Source organism: Lissotriton helveticus, chromosome 4_1 (genome assembly GCF_964261635.1).
Source record: "Lissotriton helveticus chromosome 4_1, aLisHel1.1, whole genome shotgun sequence".
Taxonomy (NCBI): Eukaryota; Metazoa; Chordata; class Amphibia; order Caudata; family Salamandridae; genus Lissotriton; species Lissotriton helveticus.
The window spans coordinates 2050168812-2050196743 of NC_136063.1; the positions used below are offsets into that span (position 1 = coordinate 2050168812).

Consider the following 27932-nt stretch of genomic DNA (forward strand, 5'->3'; position numbering starts at 1 on the left):
AGAAATCTGAAGATGATGGCTACCGCCTTCTTCTGCGGGGTCGTCGAATATGTCGTCGGGTGCCGGGGCCGCTCGCTGGGCCTCGAGGCGCGCCGATGCTTGAGCGTCTTCTTTGACCTGAATTTTGAACAGGCCATGCAGTTTTCCTCGTTGTGGTCCGGCGAGAGGCATTTATTACAGACCGGATGCACGTCGATATGTGGATATTTGGATCCACAGACGGGGCAGAACTTGAACGGGCTCCGCTCCATGTTAAGTTCGTCGGGGTCTTGCTGCGACGAGAGGGCCTCGATGTCCGAAGAGTTACTCGACTCCGCAGAATTCCGGCTCAGAGAGTCGGAGGATGCTCGAGACCGTACGCAAACAATACCAACGCAGGTAACGAAGGCCTTTTGGCCTTAAGAACAAAGTTTTTCGGTTCCGACACGGAGACGTCGAAACCACATCCGAACCCAATGGCGGAAAAAAACAATCTTGGGATGGAGTCGATGCCCATGCGCACTTCCAGGACAACAATGTGCAATCATCCGGACCCAACACTAGGCGGCGATCTATGCAATAGATATGAATTTAGCAGCCCACATGCCTCGAACGTTGAAAAATCACCTAGTATCCGGAGGGACCAAAGGGAGCTCACAGAGCACTTGCGGCAAGCAAGTGCCCAACAAATTGCCACGCTGTGTCCCACATCGAGGAGGTAACGCCGCAGTACAAAAGATAGGACAAGCCAGACACAGCTTGTCATCACCGGAGGAATATTAAAAGAACCACCATATTGAAGCAACATGTTGCAAAACAAGTGACTAGAAGTGAACGACCACCAGAAAGTTCACTACACACAACCTCCAGAGATTGAAGGAATGTAACACCAAAGAGAACCTAACACAACCGACTGCCATAGAAAGATGGAGGCACAGGCGTGGACGGTGGGTGGAAATTAAAAACAAAATACCTCCACGCCTGAGGAACACAGGTGGAGCAACATGAGAAGGAAGTGAAAAGTATAGCCCTCAACCACCTAAAAACGTGGACAGAGAGGAGCGCCAAAGGACTCGAAACGCGAACAACACCCCCTGCGCCAAATGGAAGGTGCAAGAACACGCCACCAACCCAACACTAGGATGTAGGGGAGGCCGAAGGGCACCACGCAGAAGAACACACCCTACCCCAGTGTGAAGTGCAAGAGCACACCTCCAAAAGACCAAGGACACCAGAAAAGGTGGGGCTAGGTGGAAAAACACCATATGAAAAGGCTTTCGCAGAGCGGGGAGGATGAGCTGGCGTTAACGAATCTGCGGCTAAACTGTGTCTCTACCAGATATATTGTTACCGAAGGTAAGTAACTCTCCATCTGATAGAGACATCTAGCAGCAGATTCCTTAACTTAGAATAGATACCAAAGCCATACCCCATAAGAGGAGGGTCTGCGAAACAACCACCAAGTTCCAGGAGAACATAGTTGCCAAAAGGCTGGACGAAACATGGTGGGAACCGCAATGTCAGGGCAACTGACATTAGACCCAGAAAACGCTGTAAGGAACATGACAATGGTATAGTATACCGCCTGAACACACACCATAGCAGATGCCAAAACGATACAGGGGACAGTCCAAAGACTGTCCTGCCAAGAACTGGAACCGTAACAGGAGGCCTGTGTGTGTAAGAAAAAACTCACATCAAATATGTACCCCTAAGGACATGTGACAACAGTGGCAGGGCCGAACCCAGAGTCGAGTGCCAACAGAGACAAAAGAGTCACCATGGAGCAAAAGCTCAGTAGGTAGGCATGCAGCCAAACGTAACAAAAGGTATCACCGTGAGGGCACAACCTGCAAGCCAAGAACACATAGGGGACTCTATCCCGAAGGAGAGAGAGTGAGCAAGAAGGCCAGTTACTAGGGCAAAAAGAACATAGTATGCGAGCACCCCGTGGCGTGTAGAACCAACGACATATACACAAAGAGACAGGAATGTAGCCACACATACATTAAGGGACGAAACCCTAAACAGGGGAGTCGTTCAATTGGTACCACTGTTATGGTGTGCGGCAGAAGTCACAGAATGCAGATGGGAACCTAGACCAAGATACTGTCAGTAAGGGATTCAGAAAATGCACCGACACAAGCCTGTCGCCAGAAGCATACAGCGCCATAGACAGACACTGTCTACCAACAAGGAGAATACCAAGAAGAAGACATGCACAGCAATGCTACCTAAAGAAGCAACTGTGCCAGAAATGGGAGTCAAACTCACTCTGATAAAAAACAGCCTGTGCGGTGCTCAACATCAGTGCTACAAATGTGAGTAAGAACCCAGATCCGGAGAAACAGCTGAGGTGGAGCACAGATCCGGTGCCAGAAAATTATAGACAAAAGCCACCCTTTGAAGAATTAAGAAATATGCACAAGGCAGGAGCAGAAAAACTGAACCCCGCTTTCCTGCAAGAAGCAAGGGTCCGGAGACCCTGCTAGGGAAGTGGGGTAGGAGGCAACACACAGCTGAGACTGAGCCGGCGAGAACTCTCCTCACCTTATGCAAGAACCCAGACAGTGCTTGAGCCACAAGAAAGAACGTAGAGCACAACCTGTGAGCATCAATACAGTGAGTATTCACAGAATACAGAAGAGACTGTTCCAGAACGGAACAGAGGGACCTGCCTCCCAGGGACGCATGTCCGCCGGTAGACATGCAAGACAGTCACAATAAGTCTGCACAAACACGCCAGGAAAAAACATACGTGACAAAACCCAACCAAATAGCAGGGAAGGACACACTAACCCCTCAGCAGTGCTGCACGGTGCGACCAAAGTGGGCACTCCAAGGTATCAAACAGCTCGCTACATTAAAACTCGTTACATTAAGCCCGACCTCCAGCTCAAGTAAAAATGAATGTAACTTGTTGCAGTCTGCAGCTTTAGCGAAGCTGCCACTTTGTTGCCTTTGAAATTCCGGACTCTTCCCGGGCACACATGCTGTCTGCTCCACAAGACAGCTTTTTGCTCTCTTGGAGAGACATGCCAATGACTCTCAGGAAGGAGAACAATGAGGGATTGCAGTCCAGGGAGGTGTCACCTCCCTCCTGCGGGAAGCCACTTGCATGTTGGCCCCAAAAAGGCAGGCTTCAAAGTGGACGCTGCCTCTGATGGGCAGATGTATCACACTAGTGAGGGGGGCCCCACTGTTATGGCTGACAGACTGGCAGGGGGAGCGGAGAAGGGGAAACTAGCTGATAAACCGGTTGGTCCAGGGGCTTGTAGCCCCTAGATAGCCACAGTCCAGGGGCAGGCCAGTGAGAGCTGAACAAAGAGAGAGGGGTGTTGCCATCTTGGGAGAGGGCAGAATAGTGTATCCTGGGATAGCCAGATGCAACACTCCACTGGAAGTTGTGACCAGGTGGGAGGGAACCTGGTAGCCCTTTGGATACCAACCGCATCCTTCCCTGAGAGCACTTTCCGAGCATAAAGGGGGCTCCCCTGGCAGCCAGACCTCAGATTTTGACAGCCTCGGAAGAAGGACTGCCCTGCTGCACCATGAGAACTGCAAAGGGAGGCTGCACCAAGGAAGACTGCACCTGGCGGATAGTGAAGAGAGGGACGGTGCCTGTCGTGTCCTGCTCATGTATAAGTATCTCCAGAACCCAGTCAATCCAAGAGAACTCTAAGGGCCAGCTCTACTGCACAGAGACACATCTGAAGAAGCTTACTGGGGCAAGTCGGTAGCCCAAAGTCTCCACGTCGCTACCACCGCCGCATTGCAGCACAGAGGACCAAAACGAGACGCACAGAGTTTCATCCGATTTCTCGGAGCCTGGGAGTGCTATCGGAGAGTCACTGGAACCCTCAGGAGGTGGGGTATTGACCCAGGAAGGATTGGTCTGTGAGCATGACACCAGGCAACTGGTAGTCCAGTAGCGACTGTACTTTGGCAAGACTGGAGAAGACCATGTGTGTCATTGACCCTGCAACCAGGATCCCAAGACCAGCATCTTCGTGGACCGAGGAATCTCTGCAGAAAGACCACATCACATCCACAGCATTATTAGGGCATCTTCAGTATCCTTCAGCCCTAGCATCAGGACCAAACCACAGGAATCCATTGCAATTAAAATAAAGTGCTTGGAACTGCTGGAGGACTACTTCTACTGTGAAGGTAACTGCTGACTATCTTGCAGGTCCCCCTGACAAGCTCCCTGCTGAACTTGGTTGCCCCGAGTACCTCTAACCGATCGCATTGACACTTACTCAAGTTCTTTGATAACGTTTCTAAGTGTCAAATTAGTTGATTTTGCCAAGGCTTATTCATGGTTGAGTGAAAATGCTTCGATTTGTTATTGCTTGTAAAATCATTATCTCAAGAACCCTCCAGCAGATGTTTTTCGCTAGTGTCTAAAATCTTAATAAAAAATAGTCTATTTTTATAAATTGGTGTCGGACCTCTAGTGTTGATTTCTTCTTTAATTGTTCTTCTGTGTAATCCTTGCTGATCAGTGTTCTAGCTGCCCAAGGTTGCTAGAACACTGAAAGGTCCTAAAATGGGTTGGTGAGTATTACAAGGTGAGGTTGCACAACCACACCATATAATACACCCCATTTCCTCACCAATAAAAACAAATGTAAAACAAATGTCAAAGTCAGATAAAGTTTACAAATATCTGAATAAGTAGCTGGGCTCCGGGGCAACGGTATACTGTTATTTCATTGTGATAGTGTACTTCAAAGTGGTGAGTCTTCAGCTCCTTGTGAAATTGGAGCAGGGTTGGGGCAGATCTGATGGACACGGATGTTCCAAATTCCTGGGGCATAGCTAGAGAAATCCTATTACCTTTTCACAGTTCTTTGGATCCAGTCAGAGGGTGTTATCCATGTGAAAAAGTGAGTTCTCACAAGGAACGCATCTGCAAGAATCAGAACTAGTGAGATATAATTTTGCAAAGGAAAGAATAATTTAAGAATAAAAACGACACCAAATAATACACTTCATAAATTGTGAACTGACCACCTTTTCCTTTTGCCCACATTGCTCCACTGGCACTACATATAGGGGTATTGTGAGATACTTTCTTTGGGAAGCATACAGCCCTTGGCATGTCGCCTAGATCCTTGAAAATATTCCTGACAAGAGAATTTATTACGTAACTTGAATGCGTGGTAGTTGTTTGTCATAATGTTATGGTGAACAGTTCTTTTTATGATGGTAAAATCCATTATCAAAAGCAGTATGCAAACTACAAAAACACTTCACACGCAGGTTATAGAATCTTCGCAAAGGCAATATACTGGTAATGTAAACCAATATTTAAACACTTCACCAAATACTGTCAAAAGTACAGTTGCTTAATTAAAGCTATAATGTTTAAAAACTTACCATAAATGAATCTAAATATGATCATAATTTTATCTAACATTTTTTCAAGTTCTTCATCAGTAGCTTCTTTGTTGCCTGCACGCAGCTTTGAATCCACATGCTTGGCTAAAAAAGAAAATATAAAACGACAATTCAAATAACATATTACACACAATTCCACAGACTTGCTAAAATGAATATGATCTCTTTTAATTTGTGCAAGGTAATCCTAAGAAAAACATTTTAATATTAGCTACCAACTAAGTACAGAAGAACAATAGTTACTTACCTGTAATATGTGGTTCTCCAGTATTGGTGTCTTTCATAGATTCACATGCCTGAATAGTTTTGCTTTTACAATGTTTCGGTGTGAAAACCTCAACACTGGAATATGCTTTGACAATTTTATTACTGCTCCCTCTACAGTTATCAGCCGCAGTAAAAGATGCCAGATTGTTCCAAATGAGCGAAAATAATATTTTGGTACAGTTTGGACAATCGGTTCAGAGGAATAACGGAGCAGGGTAATAATTTTTTTTTTTTTAAATCTATGTGAGCTGCCACAATGCTTCTGCGCTCCATAATTTATTGGTGTAACCCCATCTACCCTAATGTCTCCCACCCTTGCAGCAGCAGTTCACCTAGCACACTAAAGTGCCCTCTTTTTGGAAATAGAAATGGAGGGAGGGTTGAAGTGATGGGCTTTTCAGTAGCCCGCAACACTGTTTTTTTCTGGTTTGCAATACGGCACACTAGAATGCTTACACTAAGAAAATATGCTGTATTATTTGTTATGTGTCCGGACTATGAACCGTACTCAGAACTTGGGATGGAGGATTTGCCTCCATTCTTCTTTGTAAATGGGAGGGTTACCTCCATAGTGGCTTTTCTGCTCTCTACGCTATACAGAGGGTCAGCCTACTAAACTAAGTATGACAAGAGCGAAAAGGCTAATGAATAACTCTGGATGTTTATTATTTAGTGGATAACTAAGGCAAGGGTTAAAAAAAATGTATAACAAAATGTCATACTTCAAATGTAGGATTTGGGTACAATAAATATAATTGCTTCAAGAATGTTCTAAAAATCTGTGCATTAAAAAAAGTCTAATAAATAGACCAAAATACACTTTCACTGTTATAGATTTTTACCATCCTTTAATACGCTTAGGAGGCTAAAAAGGGGTCTCCAACACTGGAAAGGAATATGCTACTTACCAGTATGCATCTGTTCTTGGCATAGAGGGCTGCAGAGTGGAACATTTATGAATAGATCGCCATCTGGTGTTGGGCTCGGATGATTGCACTTTGTTTTTCTTCTGGAGAAGTCTTTTTCGTCATAGATGACTCCTCCTCTCGGTGTTAGTGCGCATGGGCATCGACTCCATCCTTAGATTGTTTTGCCATAGTAGGGTTAGATGGAGTAGTGTAGTATAGTACATAAAGATATGCCCATGTAAGTGTATCTAAATAAGATAATGTTGGGACAGACACAGGTTTCCGGGGAGGCAGGGAGGACATGTACCACTCTGCAGCCCTCTATGCCAAGAACAGATGCATACTGGTAAGTAGCATATTCCGTTCGAGGCATATGGGCTGCAGATGGTACATTTATGAATAGATTGTAAAGCAGTTACCTCCCTAGCGGTGGTCACCAGTGTCTGTCGCAACTGTTTGAAATAGAGTTTTTAATACAGCCTGGCCCACTCTGGCTTGTTGTGCAGCCTGTACATCAACACAGTAGTGCTTTGTGAATGTATGTGGCGTAGACCAAGTTGCTGCTCTACATATGTCATCTAGGGGAATGTTCCCTAAGAATGCCATAGATGCTCCTAGTTTTCGTGTAGAATGAGCTCTAGGAGGAACAGTTAATGTTCTCTTTGCTTTGATGTAACATATTTGTATACATCTTACAATCCATCTAGCGATGCCTGCTTTAGAGATAGGATTGCCCTTATGTGTTGGGGAAAATGCTACAAATAGTTGTTTAGTTTTCCTGAAGTTTTGTGTTCTTTCTATGTAGTACAAAATGGTTCTTTTGACATCTAGTGTATGTAGAGCCCTTTCTGCCACCGTCTGTGGCTTTGGAAAGAAGACTGGTAATTCCACTGGCTGATTGATGTGGAATGCTGAAATTACTTTAGGCAAGAACTTTGGGTTTGTTCTAAGAACCACTTTATTCTGGTGTAACTGTAGGAATGGTTCTTGTATTGTCAATGCCTGTAATTCACTTACTCTCCTGAGTGAGGTAATGGCTATAAGGAAAGCCACCTTCCATGTAAGGAATTGTATTTCGCACCTATGCATAGGTTCGAAGGGTGGCCCCATTAGTCTGGTGAGTACTATGTTGAGGTTCCAGACTGGGGAAGGTGGTAATCTTGGTGGAATGACTCTTTTAAGGCCTTCCATGAATGCTTTTATCGCTGGTACTCTGAACAGTGATATGTGTTGCCTGTTTTGTAGGTACGCTGCTATAGCTGCTAGATGTACTCTGATAGATGTGTACGCTAGATTACATTGCTGTAAGTGTAATAAGTAGCAAATAATCTCTTTTGTTGACACGTCCAGAGGGTTGATATTGTTATTAGTACAGTGTATAGCAAACCTCTTCCACTTAGCTGCATAGCATGCTCTGGTGGTTGGACGTCTCACTTGTTTAATTATCTCCATGCAATTTGGAGGTAGATCTAAGTACCCAAATTCTAGGATTTCAGGAGCCAGATCGCTAAGTTCAATTGAGTTGGGTCTGGGTGCATTATTTCTCCATGGTTCTGTGTAAGGTGCATGGGTAAAATTCGTAGCTTTTGATGTGGCACTTGTGAGAGTTGCAGGAGCGTGGTGAACCACGGCTGTCTTGCCCACGTGGGTGCTACTAGTATCATGGTCATTGAATGTTGTTGCAGCTTCCTGACCACTAATGGGATTAGTGGGAGAGGGGGAAAAGCGTATGCAAATTTGTTGGACCAATTTATCCATAACGCATTGCCCTGCGACAGGTGATGTGGATACCTGGACGCGAAGCTTTGGCATTTTGCGTTCTGATGAGTGGCAAAGAGGTCTATCTCTGGTTGTCCCCATCTTTGGAAGAATGGCTGCAGTATTTGGTGGTGCAGTTCCCATTCGTGTATTTGTTCCGACTGTCTGCTTAAGATGTCTGCTATCTGGTTTTGGACTCCTGGTAGGTGTTCGGCTAACAGATAGACGTTTTGAGGAATGGCCCATCTCCAAATTTCCTGTGCTAGTCTGGATAGTTGGAGAGAGTGCGTCCCCCCCTGTTTTTGAATATAATACATTGCTGTCATGTTGTCTGTTCTGATCAGGACTGCTTTGTTGGTAACATGTATTTGGAAGGCTTTCAATGCTAGAAACACTGCTAGTAGTTCTAAATGATTGATGTGCAGTCTTCTTTCCTGCACACTCCACCTTCCTTGTACTGTGTATTTGTCCATATGTGCTCCCCATCCGGTGAGCGATGCGTCCGCTGTTATTGTAACCTGTGGAATTGGTTCTAGGAACAACCGCCCCTTGGCAATGTTTGTTATGTTCCACCACTTCAGAGAGCGGTGTGTGCGGTCGTCTACCAACACCAGATCTGTAATCTGCCCTTGAGCCTGATTCCACTGTGTCGCTAAGCATTCTTGTAGCGGACGCGTTTGTAGTTTGGCATATGGTATTAGCAGTATGCAGGATGACATCATCCCTAATAGCTGCATGAACACTCTTGCTGGTAGTGAGTGTTGTGGCTGAAATCTTTGAATGACTGTAAGCATTGTTTGGATCCTGACTGGGTTGGGGTACACTTTGGCTTTTTCTGTGTCTATAGTAGCCCCCAGATATTGTTGAACCTTGTTTGGTTGTAGGTGTGACTTTGTGTAGTTCACCGTGAACCCTAGCTGGTGTAGTAGCTGAATTGTCTTTTGTGTGTTTTGAAGACATTCCTCTTGTGACCTGGCCTTTATTAGCCAGTCGTCCAAGTATGGAAAGACATGAATTTGTTGTCTTCTTAGGTGAGCTGCCACCACTGCCAGGCATTTTGTGAACACCCTTGGTGCCGTTGTGACACCAAACGGAAGGACTTTGAACTGATAATGTTGTCCTTCTACCACAAACCTGAGGTATTTTCTGTGGGCTTTGTGAATCGGGATATGAAAGTAAGCGTCTTTTAGATCCAGTGTAGAAAGAAAGTCCCCTTTCTTCAGTAAAGGCAGTACTTGTTGGAGCGTGACCATGTGGAAATGTTCCGAATTTATGTATGCGTTGAGAGGTCTTAGGTCCAGTATTGGCCTTAGAGACCCGTCCTTTTTGGGAATTAGGAAGTATAGGGAGTATACTCCTGTTCCTTGTTGGTGCTGTGGAACTTTCTCTATGGCATGCTTTTCTAGCAGGGATAGTACTTCTTGTTTTAACAGTGTCAGGTGATCTTGTTTCATTGGACGCTGTTTGGGGGGGATGTTTGGTGGGGTAGCTGTGAGTTCTAGGCAATAACCATGTTGGATAATTTGTCTCACCCACCTGTCTGATGTGATGTTTTCCCAGACAGGTAGGAACTGTGATAGGCGTCCCCCGACCGGTGTTATATGGTCTGGGGGGAGCTGTATGAAGTCACTGTTTTGGGGTTGGAGAGTTGCGGTTGTTGTTGTTTCCGCGACCTCTACCCTTGTTGTTGTTACCCCTGTATCCACCTCTAGAATTACCTCTGGGTGATGTAGGTGTAAAAGAGGTTTGCTGCTGGCTTGTACCTGTATTTTTGGATCCTCCTCTATAGGTGGATCTACGAAAGGAACCTCTTTGTGTCGGCTGTTGCAATGCTCCCATTGATTTAGCCGTTTCGGTATCCTTCTTCATCTTTTCTAGCGCCTCATCTGTCCCTGTGCCGAAAAGTGTTTTCCCATCAAAAGGTTGGTTCAGTAACGATGTTTGTACTTCTTGTTTGAACCCTGATACTCTGAGCCATGCATGTCTCCTTAACATGATGCTTGTGTTTGTAGACCTTGCTGCAGTGTCTGGCGCGTCTAGGGCGCACTTTATTGAAGTGTTAGTAATTAACTTCCCTTCTTGTATGAGTTGATCTGCCCTCTTTTGATGTTCTTTAGGGAGATGTGTGATGAGTTTTTCTAACTCATCATAATGCGCTCTGTCGTACCTTGCAAGTAGTGCTTGCGTATTAGCTATGCGCCAGCTGTTTGCCGCCTGAGATGCCACTCTCTTGCCAGAGGCATCTATTAGTTTAGACTCTTTGTCAGGAGGTGGAGCTTCTCCTGTAGATAAAGAGTTTGCTCTCTTACGAGCGTTTGTGACCACTAGTGAGTCTAGAGGAATTTGCCCTTTAATGTATATTGGGTCTTTTGGAGCTGCCCTATATTTTTTATCGATTCTTGGGTTCAATACCCTATCCCTCACTGGGTCTTTGAATATCTCTGATGTATGACTGAGAAGGCCCTTAAGCATTGGTAGTGTTCCTGATGTTCTTTGTGCAGTAGGTAGTGTTTCTAATAAGAAGTCCTCTATTTGAGGTTCTGCATGTAGTTCTACCTTATGATATGTTGCTGCTCTATTAATGAGTTGTGCAAAACCAGTATTGTCATCAGGAGGTGAAGGTTTTGAGGGATACAATTCAGGGTCGTTATCATTATCTGACCCTACATTATACTCTTCCCATGGGTCTGCCTCCTCTGGGATTGTGTCTTCATCATCCCCAGGGTTTTCCCCCTCCCCTGTGTCACTCTCTACATCTGTTGTAGGTGTAGATGGTCGTGTGGGAGGAATATTTGGCCTATTGTGAGGAAGAGGAGAAGATGGTGTGTGTCTAGGTTTGGGAGAAGAGGGAGGAGTTGTATTCGTCCCCATTGTTCTCTTCTTCGGATGAGTCTTGTCGTCCGAATGTTCATTCTTCCTCTTTTTAGGTAGTTCTGTGACTACCTTGCCAGTCTTTGGGTCAATAAACAGAGTCTTTTGTTTAGGATCAGTACCGTGTTCCTGTGTCGGTACCGCAGTTTTCGGGTCCGAAAGGTGTTTTTTCTTTTGAATGTCCATTTGTATTTTCGGTACCGAGATTTTATTCGGATCCGATTTCTTCGGTATCGAAGATGTCCCCGGTGTCGAGGGTGTTTTCGACGCCGAAACGTGCTTCGGTGTCGACATGGACTGCTTCGACTTCGAGCTTTCCTTGACTTGGAGCTTCGGTGTCGATGTGGTCCGTTTATCGTAATCGGAACCACCATGATGGGAGACCGAGTGTTTCGGTTTCTGTTTCGTTGCCGGGCTCGAAGGCGGGGCGTTGGAAACTTTTTTCGGTTGTCTGACCGGGCTCGAGGGCGGGGTCGACACCGTGCGGGGTCGGTTCTTTGGTAAAGGGACGTCGTCACTCACGGTTTGTTGGACGTCGATTTCCTCGACGTCGGACTCGTCCACTTCAGACCCCGCCTCGTCGGCCTCTTCTTCCTCCTCTTCTGGGTGCTGGTCCTCGAACAGCTCCGGGATTGCTTGTGACTGCATTCTCGATACCTCGTGTCTTCGGGCTCGACGGTTTCTAATCGTCGATTTTGAAGAGAACGCTGCACAGGCCTCACAGTCCCTGGATTTGTGTTCAGGGGACAAGCAGAGGTTGCACACCTCGTGTAGGTCCTTGTGTGGGAACTTAGCACCACACGTTGGACATTTTTTGAATGGAGTCCTTTCCATGGACCCCGGGCTGGACTATGTCGAGTTTCTCGTAGTCGTCGTCCTTCGAACCGCGTCGGTATGGAGGGAAGTCGCGTTCGATAACAATACCGTCGATTTGGAAAGGAATACGCGCCGGTTATAACCTTCTTTGTTGAAGTCGGTCCGGAGCGCTTCGATCCTCATCCGAACCCGATGGCGGAAAAAAACAATCTAAGGATGGAGTCGATGCCCATGCGCACTAACACCGAGAGGAGGAGTCATCTATGACGAAAAAGACTTCTCCAGAAGAAAAACAAAGTGCCATCATCCGAGCCCAACACCAGATGGCGATCTATTCATAAATGTACCATCTGCAGCCCATATGCCTCGAACATACATTTTGGATAGGTGTTTGCTTCTTACATATGACACCAAACTGGGAAAAACTTAAAGAAGATTATCCATATAGATTAGCCAGATAAAATGATGGGCTGACTTCATTAAGAAGGCATGATTCAAATAGATCATAAATAAAATTAACAAGCATTTGTAATGCAATAGGTCTTGCATTTACGCGCGTTTAAGCTACTGGTATTGTAAACGACAATGCCTTTTATTTATGCTTTAAGAAGGAAAACAAAAATAAAAGGCATAGTTATTCACATTGTCAATAGCACAAACTTGTGTAAATGCAAGACCTATTTCATTGCAAATGCTTGTTAGATTAGTGAGTAGAAACGCTCCCTTTCGGCTCGTGTGGCAAATTAATAGATTAATTAAAAAAAATAGTGCTTACCGACTTATGAAGGAGACGCTGCCCAAACAGACTATACCCGCCTTTGGACCGAACTGACCCCGAGCAGCTTTTTATCTGGGACACATTTTGCCAAGATAATCCCTGGTAAGCTTCCACTCCTCGTCTGAGGCAGACAATGTCCTAGTTATTCCCAGAATATGGATTTGATATGCAACCCGTGCTTGAAAGATGGCTAGATTAGAATTGTCTGTTTTGTCTTATATGTTTTAGTAATTCAGGACCTGCATTGACTAAAAAGCAGGATATAGCGTGGATCTGATTCGCTGAGTAGGTATGACATTGCATTACCCATTTTTGTTATCCTGGTGGCCCGGCTTCTACATCTTGGGACATTAACCTCTGTTGTGTATGGGTTTAATCTTCACTGTTATGACAAAGAGTCTACATATAAGATTCTGATTCACATGTTTTTCGATGATGGTTTATGGTTTTTACTGACACCCTACTCCTGGAATGCCTTGAACTCTCTTTACATAACTGGAGAGGAGGCACTTTGAATTGCGTGAACTTCTGTATGAGATGAATCTGGTTTTTTTTTTAATCAACTTGTTTTTCCGGCCTGTTCTCTAGAGATATTTCTCTTTGTCCTGAATGATTAATTGACTATGAGTTTTCGGAGCACCCACCAGAATTCTAGCGTGATACAAAGAGAGAATAATACTGATGTTTACGCTTGAAAATAAAGTTTGATTAAATGTGTGCAGATAAGAAAAACTGCAAATGTGTATACCTTTGTTCTTTTATCTTACAGATTTGTCCCCCACCCCGTGATACAAAGTTTTCTGCTCTGATGAAGGTGTGGCCCCAGTGGGCCATACACCGAAACGCGCGTTGGCGTTGTTTATGTGGGCTATAGGATTGTTTGTCACCTGTTCAGTCCTATTAAGTCTCTCCAGCCCACCTCTGTACATCTATGACAATTTTATTCCAACTATTGTCTATTCATCGTGTGGCCTCCATATGTTTGTGTGATCAAATATGAATGTGAGATGTGATGTGTGTTTAGGACTTGATTGTATGAGTGTGGTAGATTGAGTGAAAACCGGAGTGTTGTGGGACTCATGATAATTTACTGAGAATATAAATTTGTGTACATGTTTTTACTATAGAATTCTTATCTATTTTTGTAAAAAGTATATATATATAAAAAAACTGAACAATGTGAATAAAATCTATAAACAAACACATTAATGCATTATCAGGTCTGATGTCATTTCTCTCTCTGGATGGTTGCTCCGAAATGTTGTCTATATTCTAGGATCCTAGTATAGGACCTTTGTTCAAATAAAGGCAGCAGGTTGTTCTTGTTTTCTTTAGTGGCTTAAAACTACTTGAGCTATGTCTTAATATGGTTATGATATATGCCTATATAAGGATACAGTATTTTATATCTATATCAGGGGATGAATCGGGAGAATTACACTAGGGTCCTAAAGAACAAGTTACTTACCTTCGGTAACAATATATCTGTAAGAAACAGTAGTTAGTATTAGATTCCTTACCTTAGAATATCCCCAGGCGTCAGTCTGGATCCGGAAACTTTTGCGTAGCAGTACCCCTGCGCGTCGGTAGGCGTCGTCTGCAGGCGTCCCCTGCGGCTCCGCGTCCGTCGTCGGCGTCGTGCGCCGTGATGACGTCGCTGGAGTATATAGACGCCGCCTCCGCGCGCTGACGTCAGTTCTTTGCACACAGCTTTTCCGCGCCAGAACACGCAGAGCCATGTGAGAACCAACACTGGTGCCATTTGAAACTAGGGCCCTGAAAGGGATGTCCTTAACCCTAGGTATCAGTTCGCAGAACGGGGAGGATGGGTGGGGCGGTAAGGAATCTAATACTAACTACTGTTTCTTACAGATATATCGTTACCGAAGGTAAGTAACTTGTTCATCTGAAAGAAACAGGTTAGTATTAGATTCCTTACCTTAGAATAGATACCCCAGCAATACCAACCCCGGTGGTGGGTCTGCGAACCAATACAATCCTACACCAGAAAGTCCTGGAGGACCGAACGGCCAAAGAAGCCATCCCTCCGGACTTGACTGTCCAGGCAGTAGTGCCTCGCAAAGGTGTGCAGCGAGGCCCACGTAGCCGCCTGGCAAATGTCCTGCAAAGGGACTCCCCGGCCCAGGGCAGTAGTAGCCGCGTGGCCCGAGTGGAATGGGCTCTCAGCCCAACAGGAGGCTCCTTCCGAGCCAAAGAGTAGCACGCTTTGATGCACAGGACGACCCACCGAGAGATGGTCCGTTTCTGTACCGCCCTTCCCTTCTTCTCACCCACGTAGCCAACAAACAGTTGGTCATCCACCCGGAACTGGCGTGTGCGATCCATATAAAATGAAAGCGCACGTTTTGGGTCCAGACGATGGAGCCGCTCTTCATCTTTTGAAGGATGCGGAGGCGGGAAGAAGGAGGGTAAGGTGATGGACTGCCCGATGTGAAAAGCAGAAACTACTTTGGGCAGGAAAGAAGGTCTAGTTCTCAGAACCACCTTGTCTGGATGAATGGACATGAAAGGAGGTGTCACAGAAAGAGCCTGGAGCTCACTCACTCTCCTGGCAGAGGTGATGGCAACCAGGAAGGCCGTCTTTAAAGTCAGGTAACGGAGAGGACAGGAATGAAGCGGCTCAAAGGGAGCGCACATCAAGAAAGTCAGAACCAGGTTCAAGTCCCACTGAGGCGTCACGAACGGAACAGGTGGATACATGTGCGTGATGCCCTTCAAGAATCTCGTTACAATAGGGGACTTGAACAAAGATGGCTGATCAGGTAGCCTTAAGAAGGCGGAAAGGGCAGAAAGGTAGCCCTTGATAGTGCCCAGAGCAGAGCCCTGCTGGGCAAGAGAGAGAAGAAAGACGAGAACCTCGGAGAGAGGGGCAGAAAGGGGATCCACAGCCTTTGCTGTGCACCATGCCACAAATCTGTTCCACCGGCAGGCGTATACCGACTTTGTGGAGGGACGCCGGGCTGCCAGAATCACATCACAGACTTCAGGAGGCAAGTCAAATTGCCTCAACTGTCGCCGCTCAATCTCCACGCATGGAGGTGGAGACTGGACAGGTTCGGCTGGAGGACCGTCCCCTGCTGCTGCGACAGAAGGTCCTCCTGAAGGGGCAGGCGGATCGAGGGACCGACTGTCATGCTGAGTAGCTCGGGATACCAGTACCTTCGAGCCCAGTCCGGAGCCACAAGGATAACTTGGGCCCGGTCGCGCCTGATCTTCAGCACTCTGGGCAGAAGTGGTATAGGGGGAAAGGCGTACAACAGACCGCAACTCCACTCGCGCCGAAAGGCGTCGCCGTGCGAGTGCCGTCTTGGAAACTCCAACGCGCAGAACTGATGACATTGCGCGTTCTCTTCTGTGGCGAATAGATCTAACCAAGGCTCTCCCCATTGCAGAAAGAGGCCTTTCGCCACGTCAGAGTTCAGACGCCATTCGTGATCCACCGAGCACCGACGGCTGAGGTCGTCCGCCCTGGCGTTCAGAGAACCTGCCAGGTGTTGAACCGTCAGAGTCACGCCCTGACGTTCCAGCCATTGCCAGAGACGCAGGGCCTCCTGGCAAAGGGTCCACGACCCCACTCCGCCATGCTTTTTGCAGTACCACATGGCGGTGGTGTTGTCCGTGAACACCTGCACTACACTCCCGTTGACAAAGGGGAGGAACGCCTTCAGTGCTAGGCGAATCGCCCGCAGCTCCAACATGTTGATATGGAGCCGGGACTCCGCCGGAGACCAGATGCCTCTGATCTCCGCCTCTCCCAAGTGGCCTCCCCAGCCCTGGAGGGACGCGTCCGTCACAACTACGTGCTCCGGTTGGGGAAGGGAGAGGGATCTGCCTCTGACCCAATCGCAGTCCGTAAGCCACCACTGCAACTGTCTCGCAGTGCCCTCCGAGATCAGGACATGGTCGGATAGGTTGCCTTGATGCTGGGCCCACTGAAACTTCAGGTCCCACTGCAGAGCCCGCATCCGCCACCGGGAGTGATGCACCAGAAGGATGCAGGAAGCCATCAGCCCCAGCAGCCGCAGCGTCAACCTGACCGAAACCCGGGATAACGGCTGAAAGATGGGAATCAAAGCCTGTATATCCCGGACCCGCCGTTCCGGAGGATAAACCCGAAACTGCGCCGAGTCGAGAACCGCTCCGATGAAAAGGAGCTTTTGAGAGGGACACAGGTGTGATTTCGGCACATTGATGGAAAACCCCAGCTCGTGCAGGAGGTCTGCCGTCATCTGAAGGTGGTGGACGACTGTCTGGGGCGAGCCCGCCTTCAACAACCAGTCGTCGAGGTAGGGGAAGACTGAAACCCCTAACCGGCGCAGATGAGCTGCGACCACCGCCACCACTTTCGTGAACACCCGTGGGGCGCTGGTAAGGCCGAATGGGAGCACGATAAACTGAAAGTGCTCGTGGCCTACCGTGAACCGCAGGTAACGCCGGTGGGCCGGCAGGACGGGGATGTGAAAATACGCATCCTGCAAGTCCAACGCCACCATCCAGTCTTGCGGGTCTAGAGCAGCCAAGACCTGAGCCAAAGTCAACATCTTGAACTTCTCCTTCCAGAGGAAGCCGTTGACGTTCCGTAGATCCAAGATAGGACGCAGGCCCCCCTTGTCCTTCTTGGGTACCAGAAAGTAGTGGGAATAGCAACCACACCCTACTTCTGGCCCAGGAACGTGCTCGATGGCCCCCTTGGCCAAGAGGGCCGTAACTTCCTCCTGCAGAAGTGTCAAGTGGTCCCCCGACACACGGTGGTTCTGCGGTGGCATGGCTGGAGGAGTGGTCTCGAAGGGGAGGGAGTAGCCCCTTCGGACGAGCTGCAGCACCCACCTGTCCGATGTGATAGTGCGCCAGCGGGAGTGGTGATGGCGAACCCTGCCACCCACTGGCGTCACATGGGCCTGAAAGCACGGACTAGGAGGATTTGGAGGCTGACGCTGCGGGGGGAGGTGTGGTCTGACCTCGCCGCTGTCCCCGACTGCCTCCACGGCGGAATCCACGGCCGCCACCGCGTTGAGAAGTGTTCTGCGGTGCGTGGCTGGCAGCACGTGTGGGACCGCCCCTTCCTTGGCCACGAAAGGAGCGAAACGAACCCGTTTGCTGGCGCTGGGTCGAGAGACCCAAGGACTTGGCCGTGACCCTGGAGTCCTTGAAGCGCTCAAGCGCGTGGTCCCCTTTGTCGCCAAACAGGCGACTGCCATCGAACAGCATGTCCATCAAAGTATTTTGGACATCCGCCGAAAAGTTGGCGGATCTCAGCCAGGCGTGGCGACGAATCGCCACCGTCGTGGACATCGCTCTGCCCAGCGAGTCCGTTGTATCAAGACCACACCTGATGGAATATCTCGCCGCGTCTCGGCCTTCAATCATAGCCTGACCGAGCTTGTCCCGTACCTCCTGCGGGCATTGCGGCAGACACTCCGCGACCGTATCCCACAGAGAGTGGGTGTAGCGGCCCAAGAGGCATGCGGTGTTGCAAGACCGCAGTCCCAGACTCAGGGACGAGAAGACCTTCTTTCCATACTGGTCGTACCTCTTTGATTCCCGGTCGGGCGGGGCCGACGGGAATGCGGTTTAGGAAGTCGAGGCCTGGATCACCAGACTCTCAGGGGTGGGATGGGTGGACAGGAACTTAGGGTCGTCCGGACACGGACGGTGGCGTCTGGCCACGTTCCTATCAACAGGCGAACCTGAAGCGGGCCTGGACCACGTGCCCAAAAGAACGTCTGTCAAGGCTTCATTGAACGGCAGCAGAGGCTCCTGTGGGCATGACTGCGGTTTGAAGACCTCGGTGAGGATGTTAGGCCTCACTTTTGCGACGGGGAGCTCAAGGCTTAAAGCCTTGGCAGCCCTCATCAACACCACTGAATAAGCAGCCCCAGCCTCCGAAGCCACAGTAGGAGGCGAGACAAAACCAGGGTTAGGAGAATCGTCCAGACCACTGGCCTCACCCAAGTCACCTGTCCAGTCCACGTCGTACTGACACTCGCGTGACAAAGGGTCCTCAGACCCCTCCCAACCCTCTCCATAATCTACATCCTCACCATATTCTGAGTCAACGATGTAGACCGGCTCCTCGGGGTCAATGGGCCCCATCGGCGCCAGACTCGGCGTCGGGCGACGCCGGGCCGACTCCGCGTCCGGAGTAGGAGAGGGAATGGGGGTGGCGCCGCCCGGAGCCGGCGCCGGAGCCCCGACGCCGGCCGGCGACGGAGTCGCGGCGCCGCGCGGAGGCGGCACCATGGGTTGCCCCGATGGAATCGGCGCCGGAGAGGCCCGCGGACCAGCCGGCGTCGACAGTGAAGGACCCAGCGGCGCCGGGGCAGGAGCCGCCGGCGGCGTCAGGGCCGGAGCACCCGAACCGCTCGGGCCCCCGGACGGGACCACCGGGCCCGCAGGCGCCGTAGGCCCCGCCGGAGGAGACAGCGCCCTCATGGCCATGAGGAACTCCTCTATCTCCTCGCGCGACGCGCCTTGCCCAGGGACCGACGGGTATGGAGCAGGCAGCGTCGGCGACCCACGCGGGGGTGGGGCTACCCGAACCCCCGGCCGCATCGCGCGAGCGTCGGGGGGAGTCGGGAGTGCGATGACTTCTTGTGTTTCTTACCTGAGGAACCGGAGGAATGGTGACGACTTCCGGAGCGCTCGTGGCGGCTCCGCGACCGTTCTCTCGACCGCTCCCTCGACCTCCGGCCGGACCGGGACCGCTCTCGACACGGGGCCGACACCCGGAGCTCGAGTAGCTTGCGGGACCGCTCCCGTCTAGCCTTACTCGTTAAGGCCCGGCAGTCGACGCAGGACTCCACGTCGTGGTCCGGGCCCAGGCACCGGAGGCAGAGTCGATGGTGGTTGGTGACCGACATCGTGCGGTCACACCCGTCACAATTCTTAAAACCGGGCATCCTACCGGCACCTTAAGAGTTAGATAGTAATCAAAAAACTTTGGTCAAAGACCGGAGTACTGCTCTTCGGATCTGCGCTAACTGGCGCGGAAAAAAGAAGAACTGACGTCAGCGCGCGGAGGCGGCGTCTATATACTCCAGCGACGTCATCACGGCGCACGACGCCGACGACGGACGCGGAGCCGCAGGGGACGCCTGCAGACGACGCCTACCGACGCGCAGGGGTACTGCTACGCAAAAGTTTCCGGATCCAGACTGACGCCTGGGGATATTCTAAGGTAAGGAATCTAATACTAACCTGTTTCTTTCAGATATGCTATACAACACCCACTCCACGCATTATGTCTAATATTACTAAATCTATAAGCATAAGAAACATAACTGAAGCATGTGTTCATAATCCCACCCAAAATACATGAAATGCATTAAACATGGTTTATACACATACATGAGTATTTGTCTTGTTCACATTTTACAAGCAGTCGTTTTCATTAACAAATGCTATCTAAATTAAACATGCAGTGACAGTTTTGAAATGGCTCTGCATTTACAGAAGAAAAAGGTTGAGACCATTCCATAGCATAATAAACCCTTGTAATTAATTTTTTACACTAGTAACCCTTGGTTAGGGTGGGCCTTAGCGCGCCCATACCGCCAGGGTTCAGACACTACTATAATCACTTACACATTGGTCCTGACGAATGCCTGATTAATTAAACCACATAGGCTGAAACATGTTGACCTAAATCACTACACTTAGGGGTAAACCAGGACTTATAATTTTGGTCCTTTATCCTCCACTGTTTTTATATTGTCAAATTGGCAAACTAATAAAATACTTTTTTTGACCCAATTGTGACATTTTAAACTTTTCACTTTACTTTCACGACCCAGCTCCGCAGTATTTCTGGCGTTGTAGCACACTGGGGTGGCATTCGGCCACTCCCGGTGGGGCCCAATGATGAAGCATGTCACCAACTAGTGGTGAGTGAGGGCCTTCTATAGGAACCTACATGGTTCCTTCTGTACCAGTACACTTGCTGACAAACTAACATTGTTTTGTCCTACAGTCACTACAATTGTGACGCTCCTTTGTTGTTTATGTATGGGCCAGATTAACCATCGTTTCCAACCAGGATTGGTTCTGTTGTGTTTCAAAATCTGTTTTACGTAGACCTCCTCATCTGCAGTGCCATTACTGTCAGGTGTGGCCTTGGGTAAGGACGGTTTGTTTAAATCTTTTATCTTAGCTAAGCCAAGAGATGATGTTTATTGAACGGTGTCGTTCAAAAATATGATTTGTTCTGGTATAATGCAGGCTCTGAACAAGGCTTCTGAACCCTGCACCTGCCATTCTTTTGTGCCCCAGACAGTCTTTGTCTCAATGTTGTCTTTCCAAAAGTTAAAACCTAATTTAGACAGTTGAGCATAAAAGCTTGCAGAATAAATTTGTTTAGTATTGGTCAACATGGTTTTCATTACTGTCTTATTCACATATTTTAAATAAAACGTTTCTGGGTGTGTCACATTAAAACCTGTAAAGTATGGAAATTTCTCATAAAATGTTTTAGAGCTGCCTTTTGGTGGCGTTGGACAATGTTCCCATTGATTATAAGTAAAAACATTTCTAGGATATACAGATTTGTGCAAATAATGATGACCAAAATGATTGTAACAATACAGTTCTTCATAACTTGTTGAACCTTTTAAGTGTTCATGTTTTTGAAATTTTGCTGACATTTCTAAGTCTGACATCATATTATTAACAGTTTCAAAGTCCCAATCATCTGAAAAGGTGCTTGATGAAACAAAATCACTTAATGAAACCTTGAACTGGTGTGGAATTTTCAACAGTTCCACCGGGCCCAAAATGTCATAGTCAGTTGAGTCCCATGCTATACCACGAGGTACAGGAACGGCTGTGATGTTCACTGATGACAGGTCTCTTGGTTCACGATGAGATGATTTGTAAGGTTGCAGGAGTAAGTTGATGTTCTTACTTGCTGTGTCCATTGTACTGTATTTTCCATCTATCATTTGTCCCAAACTCAAAACAAGAATGAGCCATAGTAGTAGAAAAAGTACCCCTAATCCTATCCAAAATTCAACCCATGGTGAAACCAGATATGTTTTGTCAAGTTGATGAAAGAGTTCTGTTATTTTTTCTTTGAAAGTTTTATTAACTCACGTTGTTTCAGGTTCGCTGGAATCCTCAGAAAAGTTATCGAAGTTGATAAAATAGCCAGAGGCAGTTCTGTCAATAGTTGGTATCGCATCAGGATTCTTTGAAATCATTGGAGTTGCTTCCTCCTTTGACATGTTTGTATAGTCAGATGCTACATCATTGTAGACAGGAGTTTTTTGACGAACTGATATTTGGGTATCAAGAGGGACGAGTTCCATAGCTTTGTTGCTTAGTCCTTCTTTTCTCACTGTAGGTTTATCAAAGGTGATGAGTCTTTCAGTTTGAACCTCTGGAATAGTAGCCAGATTTTGTCGTCTGCTACTTCTTGGGAGTCCACTGGGCCTACTACTTATTATTGGCCACATGATGTGGTTTTACCAGGTCAATTGATACTATTCTGTTCTCCCTTTTACAAGCAAGCGGCGGTAGTAACACTGATCTTGTTCCAAGGACTGCTAAGACAGGTACTGCTTTTCTATAAGAAGGCCCAAATTCCTTCTTCACCGCGATCGTTTCCCTGACTAGATCCCCAATCTTTGGAATCCAGACAGGTCTTGCTTGGACAGGTGGTTTAGCATTCTAGTACCAAATAATAATTCATATGGAGTGATTCCCCCCAGATAATTTCTTGGCAGATTATTAAGACTTCTTTGGACACTATTTAGATGTTTGACCCACCCGTCACCCGAACCTAATACCCTAGCTGTTATAGATTGCTTTATGTCACGTTTTTTTCTTTCCACTACCGCATTTCCCTCAGGATGGAAGGGACTCGAAAACCGCAATGCAACGCCCAAGCTGGCCATGGCCTCCTTGTAAGCTCGAGAGCTAAACGCAGGACCCTGGTCAGAATGTAGCGTGCCTATTGCGTATGTGCTGATAAAGACTCGCAAATCTTTTATAACAGTTCTGGCGTCAGCCGAGCGCTGGGGCCACATCCAAATGAATCTTGTGCAGGAATCCACTGCGACCAGGATATATTTATAGTTACCATCCCTCTGTAAGGGACCACAGTGGTCCAGGTAAACACATGCTAATGGTTTATCTGAAATTAAAAGGGGCGTCTGCGCAGGTCATTTAACTGTAGAAACTTTCATTTTTTGGCAGATTTCACATTCTAGCACATAGTTTCTAGTTTGTTTCCTCATGCGTGGCCACCAGTATCTCTGTTTTAACAATAATACTGTGGCGTAAATTCCTGCGTGTGCAGAGGCGAGCCCTTCATGTGCTGCTAAGATTATTCCTAACCTATGTTCCATGTTTGGGATTGCCCTATCCCCCACTCCAGGGATTCGAGCAAAAGGAACATTGTTTGCATCAGAAATATAGGAGTACTTTACTGGAAAGCCTTTCTTGAGTGTCTTACCACTGTCTTTTACTGAAGCAGTGACAGCTTGCATTATTTTGCTGTCTATTTTCGTTTTTGAACGAGTGATTGCAGATACGGAAGCCATTTGCACAGCTGCCTTTGCGGCTTCGTCAGCCAATGAATTCCCTTCAACGTGAACGCCATCACGCTGATGACTTAGTGTATGAATCACGTGAGTCTTTTGTAGTTCTTTTTGCAAAAGAACTACTTGTTCCCATAGCTGTTTATGCTTAATTGTGACACCTCTAGCGTCTTTGAAACCGTTTTGAACCCAGTTCTGCAAATATTCATTGTAAGATTGGACGCAGTAATACGAATCGCACACTATGAGTGTGAGGAATTCGCGATCGGTATTTTCAAGCGCCATCTTGAAAGCCTGTAGTTCAGCTCGCTGAGCTGTACAGTCTCCGAGTGATTGAGTTTTAGTGACCATAGGTCTATATTTACCATCGCGCCAGCGACCTTTCATAATCGCGCACGCAGCACTGTAAGCTTGTTTACCCCCAATTGCGGGTTGTGCGGATCCGTCTGTATATAATATACAGCCGTGATGTTCAAGTGGCAGAATTTCAGTCGACAGAGGACATTCTAATTCGCATTGTAGAAATTCTTGTGTCTTCAAGTATGGGTCAAAAACGTACTCAATGTCTGTTGCAGCAAGAGAATTAACCCATTGTATCCATCTCGGATGTAACGCTTTAGCATTTGGAATGCTTGCCTTTGTCACTGCCTCTAAGGCAGGTACAGGTTTAACAATTTTTATGTGTTTACCCTGTGCGAGGGCTCTTTCTTTTGCTACTGCAGTCTGAACTGCTGTCAGTATCTTTTCTGTTGAAGTGAATTTCATTTCAGTTTGTGTGTACAAGTGTGACTTGTATGCTATTGCTACCGTTTCACCTTTGTTAAAGGTTAGGTATGTGAGTCCGCATTTCCCTGGGATGGTTCGGATCACTAGGTTACGCACGTTGTCGCGTGTTTGTAACTGTTTTTGCTAACATGTCTGTTTGCACTGAACGCAAAATTTCTGTGTGGTTTTGAGTCCAATTAGTAGGTCTGAAATCAGGTTTGATTAGTTTGTAGAGAGGTTTAACCCTTTCTGCGTAATTTAGAACATAAGTTCTTCCAAAATTCAGGAAACCTAGAATTGACTAAGTTTTTCAGCGTTTTTGGAGGTTGGAGCAGCGCACATTTCTCTTAAAAGTTTGCTGCCAGGCTTTTGCCTTCACTTGATAACTCATATCCCAAATATAGGACGTTGAGGTGGGCAATTCGTGATTTCTTAAAATTGAACTTGTACCCTTCAGAGGCGAACCCAAGTATTATGGTGTTCACTCTTTTCAAGTGCACGTCCAAATCATCATCTGTAAGATAGATGTCATCGACATAAGATAATGCCTCATCATCGTACATTTATAGTAACTCCGTTACTATGGCTGAAAATAACCCTGGACTATACTTGAATCCCTGGGGGAGACGGCAAAATTGCCGCTGTGCCCCCATTATGGAGAAAGTGGTCAAATACCTGCTCTGCTTTCAGGTGCAATGTTTTGACAAAAGAAACCATTTGAGATATCTAATGTAGTTTTATATTTTTTGCGCACAATTTTATTTATCAATGCTGCACTATGTGCGTTTTGTACTGCAAAAGTTTTGCAACAAGAGTTTAGATGTCTGTAATCCAAAACTAGACAATATGAATTGTCTGGACAGGAAACAAAGGATTGTTCATTGATGAGGTGCATGTTTCAATCACCCCTTGGTATTTCAGTTGATTTAAAATCTCCCTGACCTGTTTTTTAGCTTCCTGTTTTACAGGATATTGCCTTTGCATTGTTGGTTGAGCTTTCAACTGGATATTATGGTGAGGGGAATCCTCATCATATCCTATATGATTTTTGTATAGTGCTGGGGCCTGGGCTACAGCCCATTTCCTAGCATATGTCTATTTTTTATGAATTGCAATGTGATTTGAGAAGGCTAGCATAATTATATCTTCACAACAACAGAAGAAGCATTCCACTTCATCCAGTCGCACAGCATACTCCGTGAATCATTTTCACAATGTATTCCATAGTTTGTCAATAATCCGTTCTCTTTATTCCATTAGCTTCAACATTTTTATCCAATTGTTACACTTATTCCTCCTGCCACATGTGAGGCGGTATCTGTACATTTAAGCTTCTTCTGAATCGGATATGCCTATCCAGGCTTTTTCAAAAACATGTAGTGTACAGAAATCATCAATATTAGTGGATGTCGTAAACCCAATGCATTTCAGGCTTTCTATAGCCTTTCTTCAAGGGTACACTAAAACAGTAAAATGTTCACTTTAGTATGTATTAATATCATTACAGGTTCAGATTTTAAAGCTACGCAATGCCATATGGTGTAGTAGTTAAAAACTAACCTTTTCCCTCTAAACACTAAATATCTCGTGCACAGCAACAAACTTCCACCACCTCGTTCACCCTCCCACCACTGGTTACCTTCCTTCACTGAACTATCTTTTAGTGCCAGTTCTGAAGTTCTCCATACCTTTAATCACTTTGCCTCATTTACTCCTTCTTAACGTGTTGGCCTTTTACCCGTACCGTTAACAATTCCTTCCGTGCTGTTCCTCTTATCTTTTCAGTTCACGGGTAACTCCTCCCATCTTGTCCCGCCAATATCGTGAACGGTCTCCCTTAATCGCCTACTAGCCTACAGATCCCATCAGCCACTTTGATAAAATATTTCTGCGATCCCTGAGGTGTAGTCTAGTTTTAGTATTTCTCTGCCAAGAATCTATCCAAGAATTCTCTACGGGTCTAATCAGCTCCGTACCTTGGTTTAGAATGAAGGAGGTCTTGTATCTCTCTCTTAGGACTCGATCTCCCAGCAACCCGCAAGGGTAGCCTGGAAACACTGGAGCTGGATTTCTCGGCAGGAGAAAGTACAGCGTCTCTCAGTGCGTCAGCTGGAGGGTCGGCACTTGCTGCAGCAGGGCGCGTCGGGCAAGTAGATAGTCTAACTGCTCCAAACCACCGTGTGTTTGTTTGGACAAGTGTGGGCATATTTATACCTTGAAGGTGCAGAGTTTGACGTAAGATTGGACATAATAACGTCATCAGAGACTTAATTCTCTGAAAACTCCATGATTTCTTGGATAACTTAATATTCATGCAGGGGGAAGTCCCTGACTGCTGAAGGCGGGTTTTTCCAAAAAATCGTTTTAGATTTTCGGAACTAGTGGAAGTAGCCAAGCCGTATTAGGACTACTTGAGCGGTCTTAATATGGTTAAGATTTCTATGCCTATATAAGGATACGGTATTTTATATCTATATAAGGGCATGAATCGGGAGAATTACACTAGGGTCCTAAAACGCTATACAACAATCCTAGGGGCCAACTAGTCCACCAAGTGCTTCCAGTAAGCGCCACTGTGCTGTGTTTCAGAGAGGAGACCCAGGCTGTGCCCCCATTTACACCTCTCTGCAACGCAGCTCTGTGGCGCTTACTGGAGGTACCTAGTGGGCTAGTTTGACCCTAGGGACCCTCATGATTCAAGGGGACTTAATCTCCCAAATTAAAACGGCCACAGGGCGCGTTTACACAGTGGTGAAGGGAGGGGATGGGGCCTGAGCTGACGTGTGAAAACACGTCCTGTGGCGGGTTTTAAGATGTGGAAATACTTCCCATTCAATCCTGAGGGACCCTGGGAACTAACTAGTCCACCAAGTGCTTCTAGTAAGCGCCACTGTGCTGCGTTGCAGAGAGGTGTTCCAGGCTGTGCCACTTTTTACACCTCACTGCAACGCAGCTCTGTGGCGCTTACTGGAGATAGCTGGTGGGCTAGTTGGACCCAAGGGACAATCCGGATTCAAGGGGACTTTATCCCCCAAATTAAAACGGCCACAAGGCGTGTTTGCACACGTCAGCTCAGCCCCCCTCCCTTTCACCAGTGTGCAAGCGCGCCCTGTGGCGCGTTTTAAGAGGTAGTTTTAATCCCCCTGCCCTATCATGTACTAGGGGCTTACAGAGGAGGTCATTCTAATCACAGGGGTACCCCAATGCATAGTGTTCCCTAGTGTATGTAGGTGTTTTAACTGTATTCTAAGTGTCTTTTAGCATAGCACTGGCTCTAGGACTGGTTAGTCAGAGTCAGTTACCACCAGTACCCATCTGAAAAACTTTTAAAAACTGCACCAAAACCCAAACACTTATACATTCACCCAGGCACTCTCCTTGCAGTACTCTAATCATTCAGTAAGTACCCAAGTACTCATGCAGTGAGCTAGGCCTTAGCACATGGACTGCTTGAAAAATCCTATCCACTATGCATGCAGTCCCCTAACTAACCAACACACTTATAGTTCTGCACTTAAACATTCAACAAAAAAACAATATTTCAGTTTCAATATTTAAAAAAACTTTGTGTTTCCATTAAAAATATATCATGTCATTTAAAAAAATAAAATATGTAAAAATAAACAGTTACAAAACTGTAGAAAATCAGTATCAAAAAAATACATATAATTATTATTACATTTAAAAAACCTTCGAAATTCACTGAAAAAACCATAGGTTTCAGACAGGTTATAGTTAGAAATTAGCACTTAAAAAACCTTAGAAATTCACTGAAAAAACCATATGTCTCAGGGCTGTTATAGTTAACTGGACATTTCACTCGTATAA

General features: G+C 46.8%; 1 protein-coding gene across 1 annotated transcript in view; it reads right to left on the reverse strand.

Moving 5' to 3' along the window:
* Positions 1 to 27932, reverse strand: part of CUL4B (cullin 4B) — a 945370-nt gene that overhangs the window by 420494 nt on the left and 496944 nt on the right. The window contains exon 13 of the mRNA XM_078688736.1: positions 5365 to 5469. Within this exon, the coding sequence (XP_078544862.1) occupies positions 5365 to 5469 (105 nt within the window). The remainder of the gene's footprint in view (positions 1 to 5364; positions 5470 to 27932) is intronic.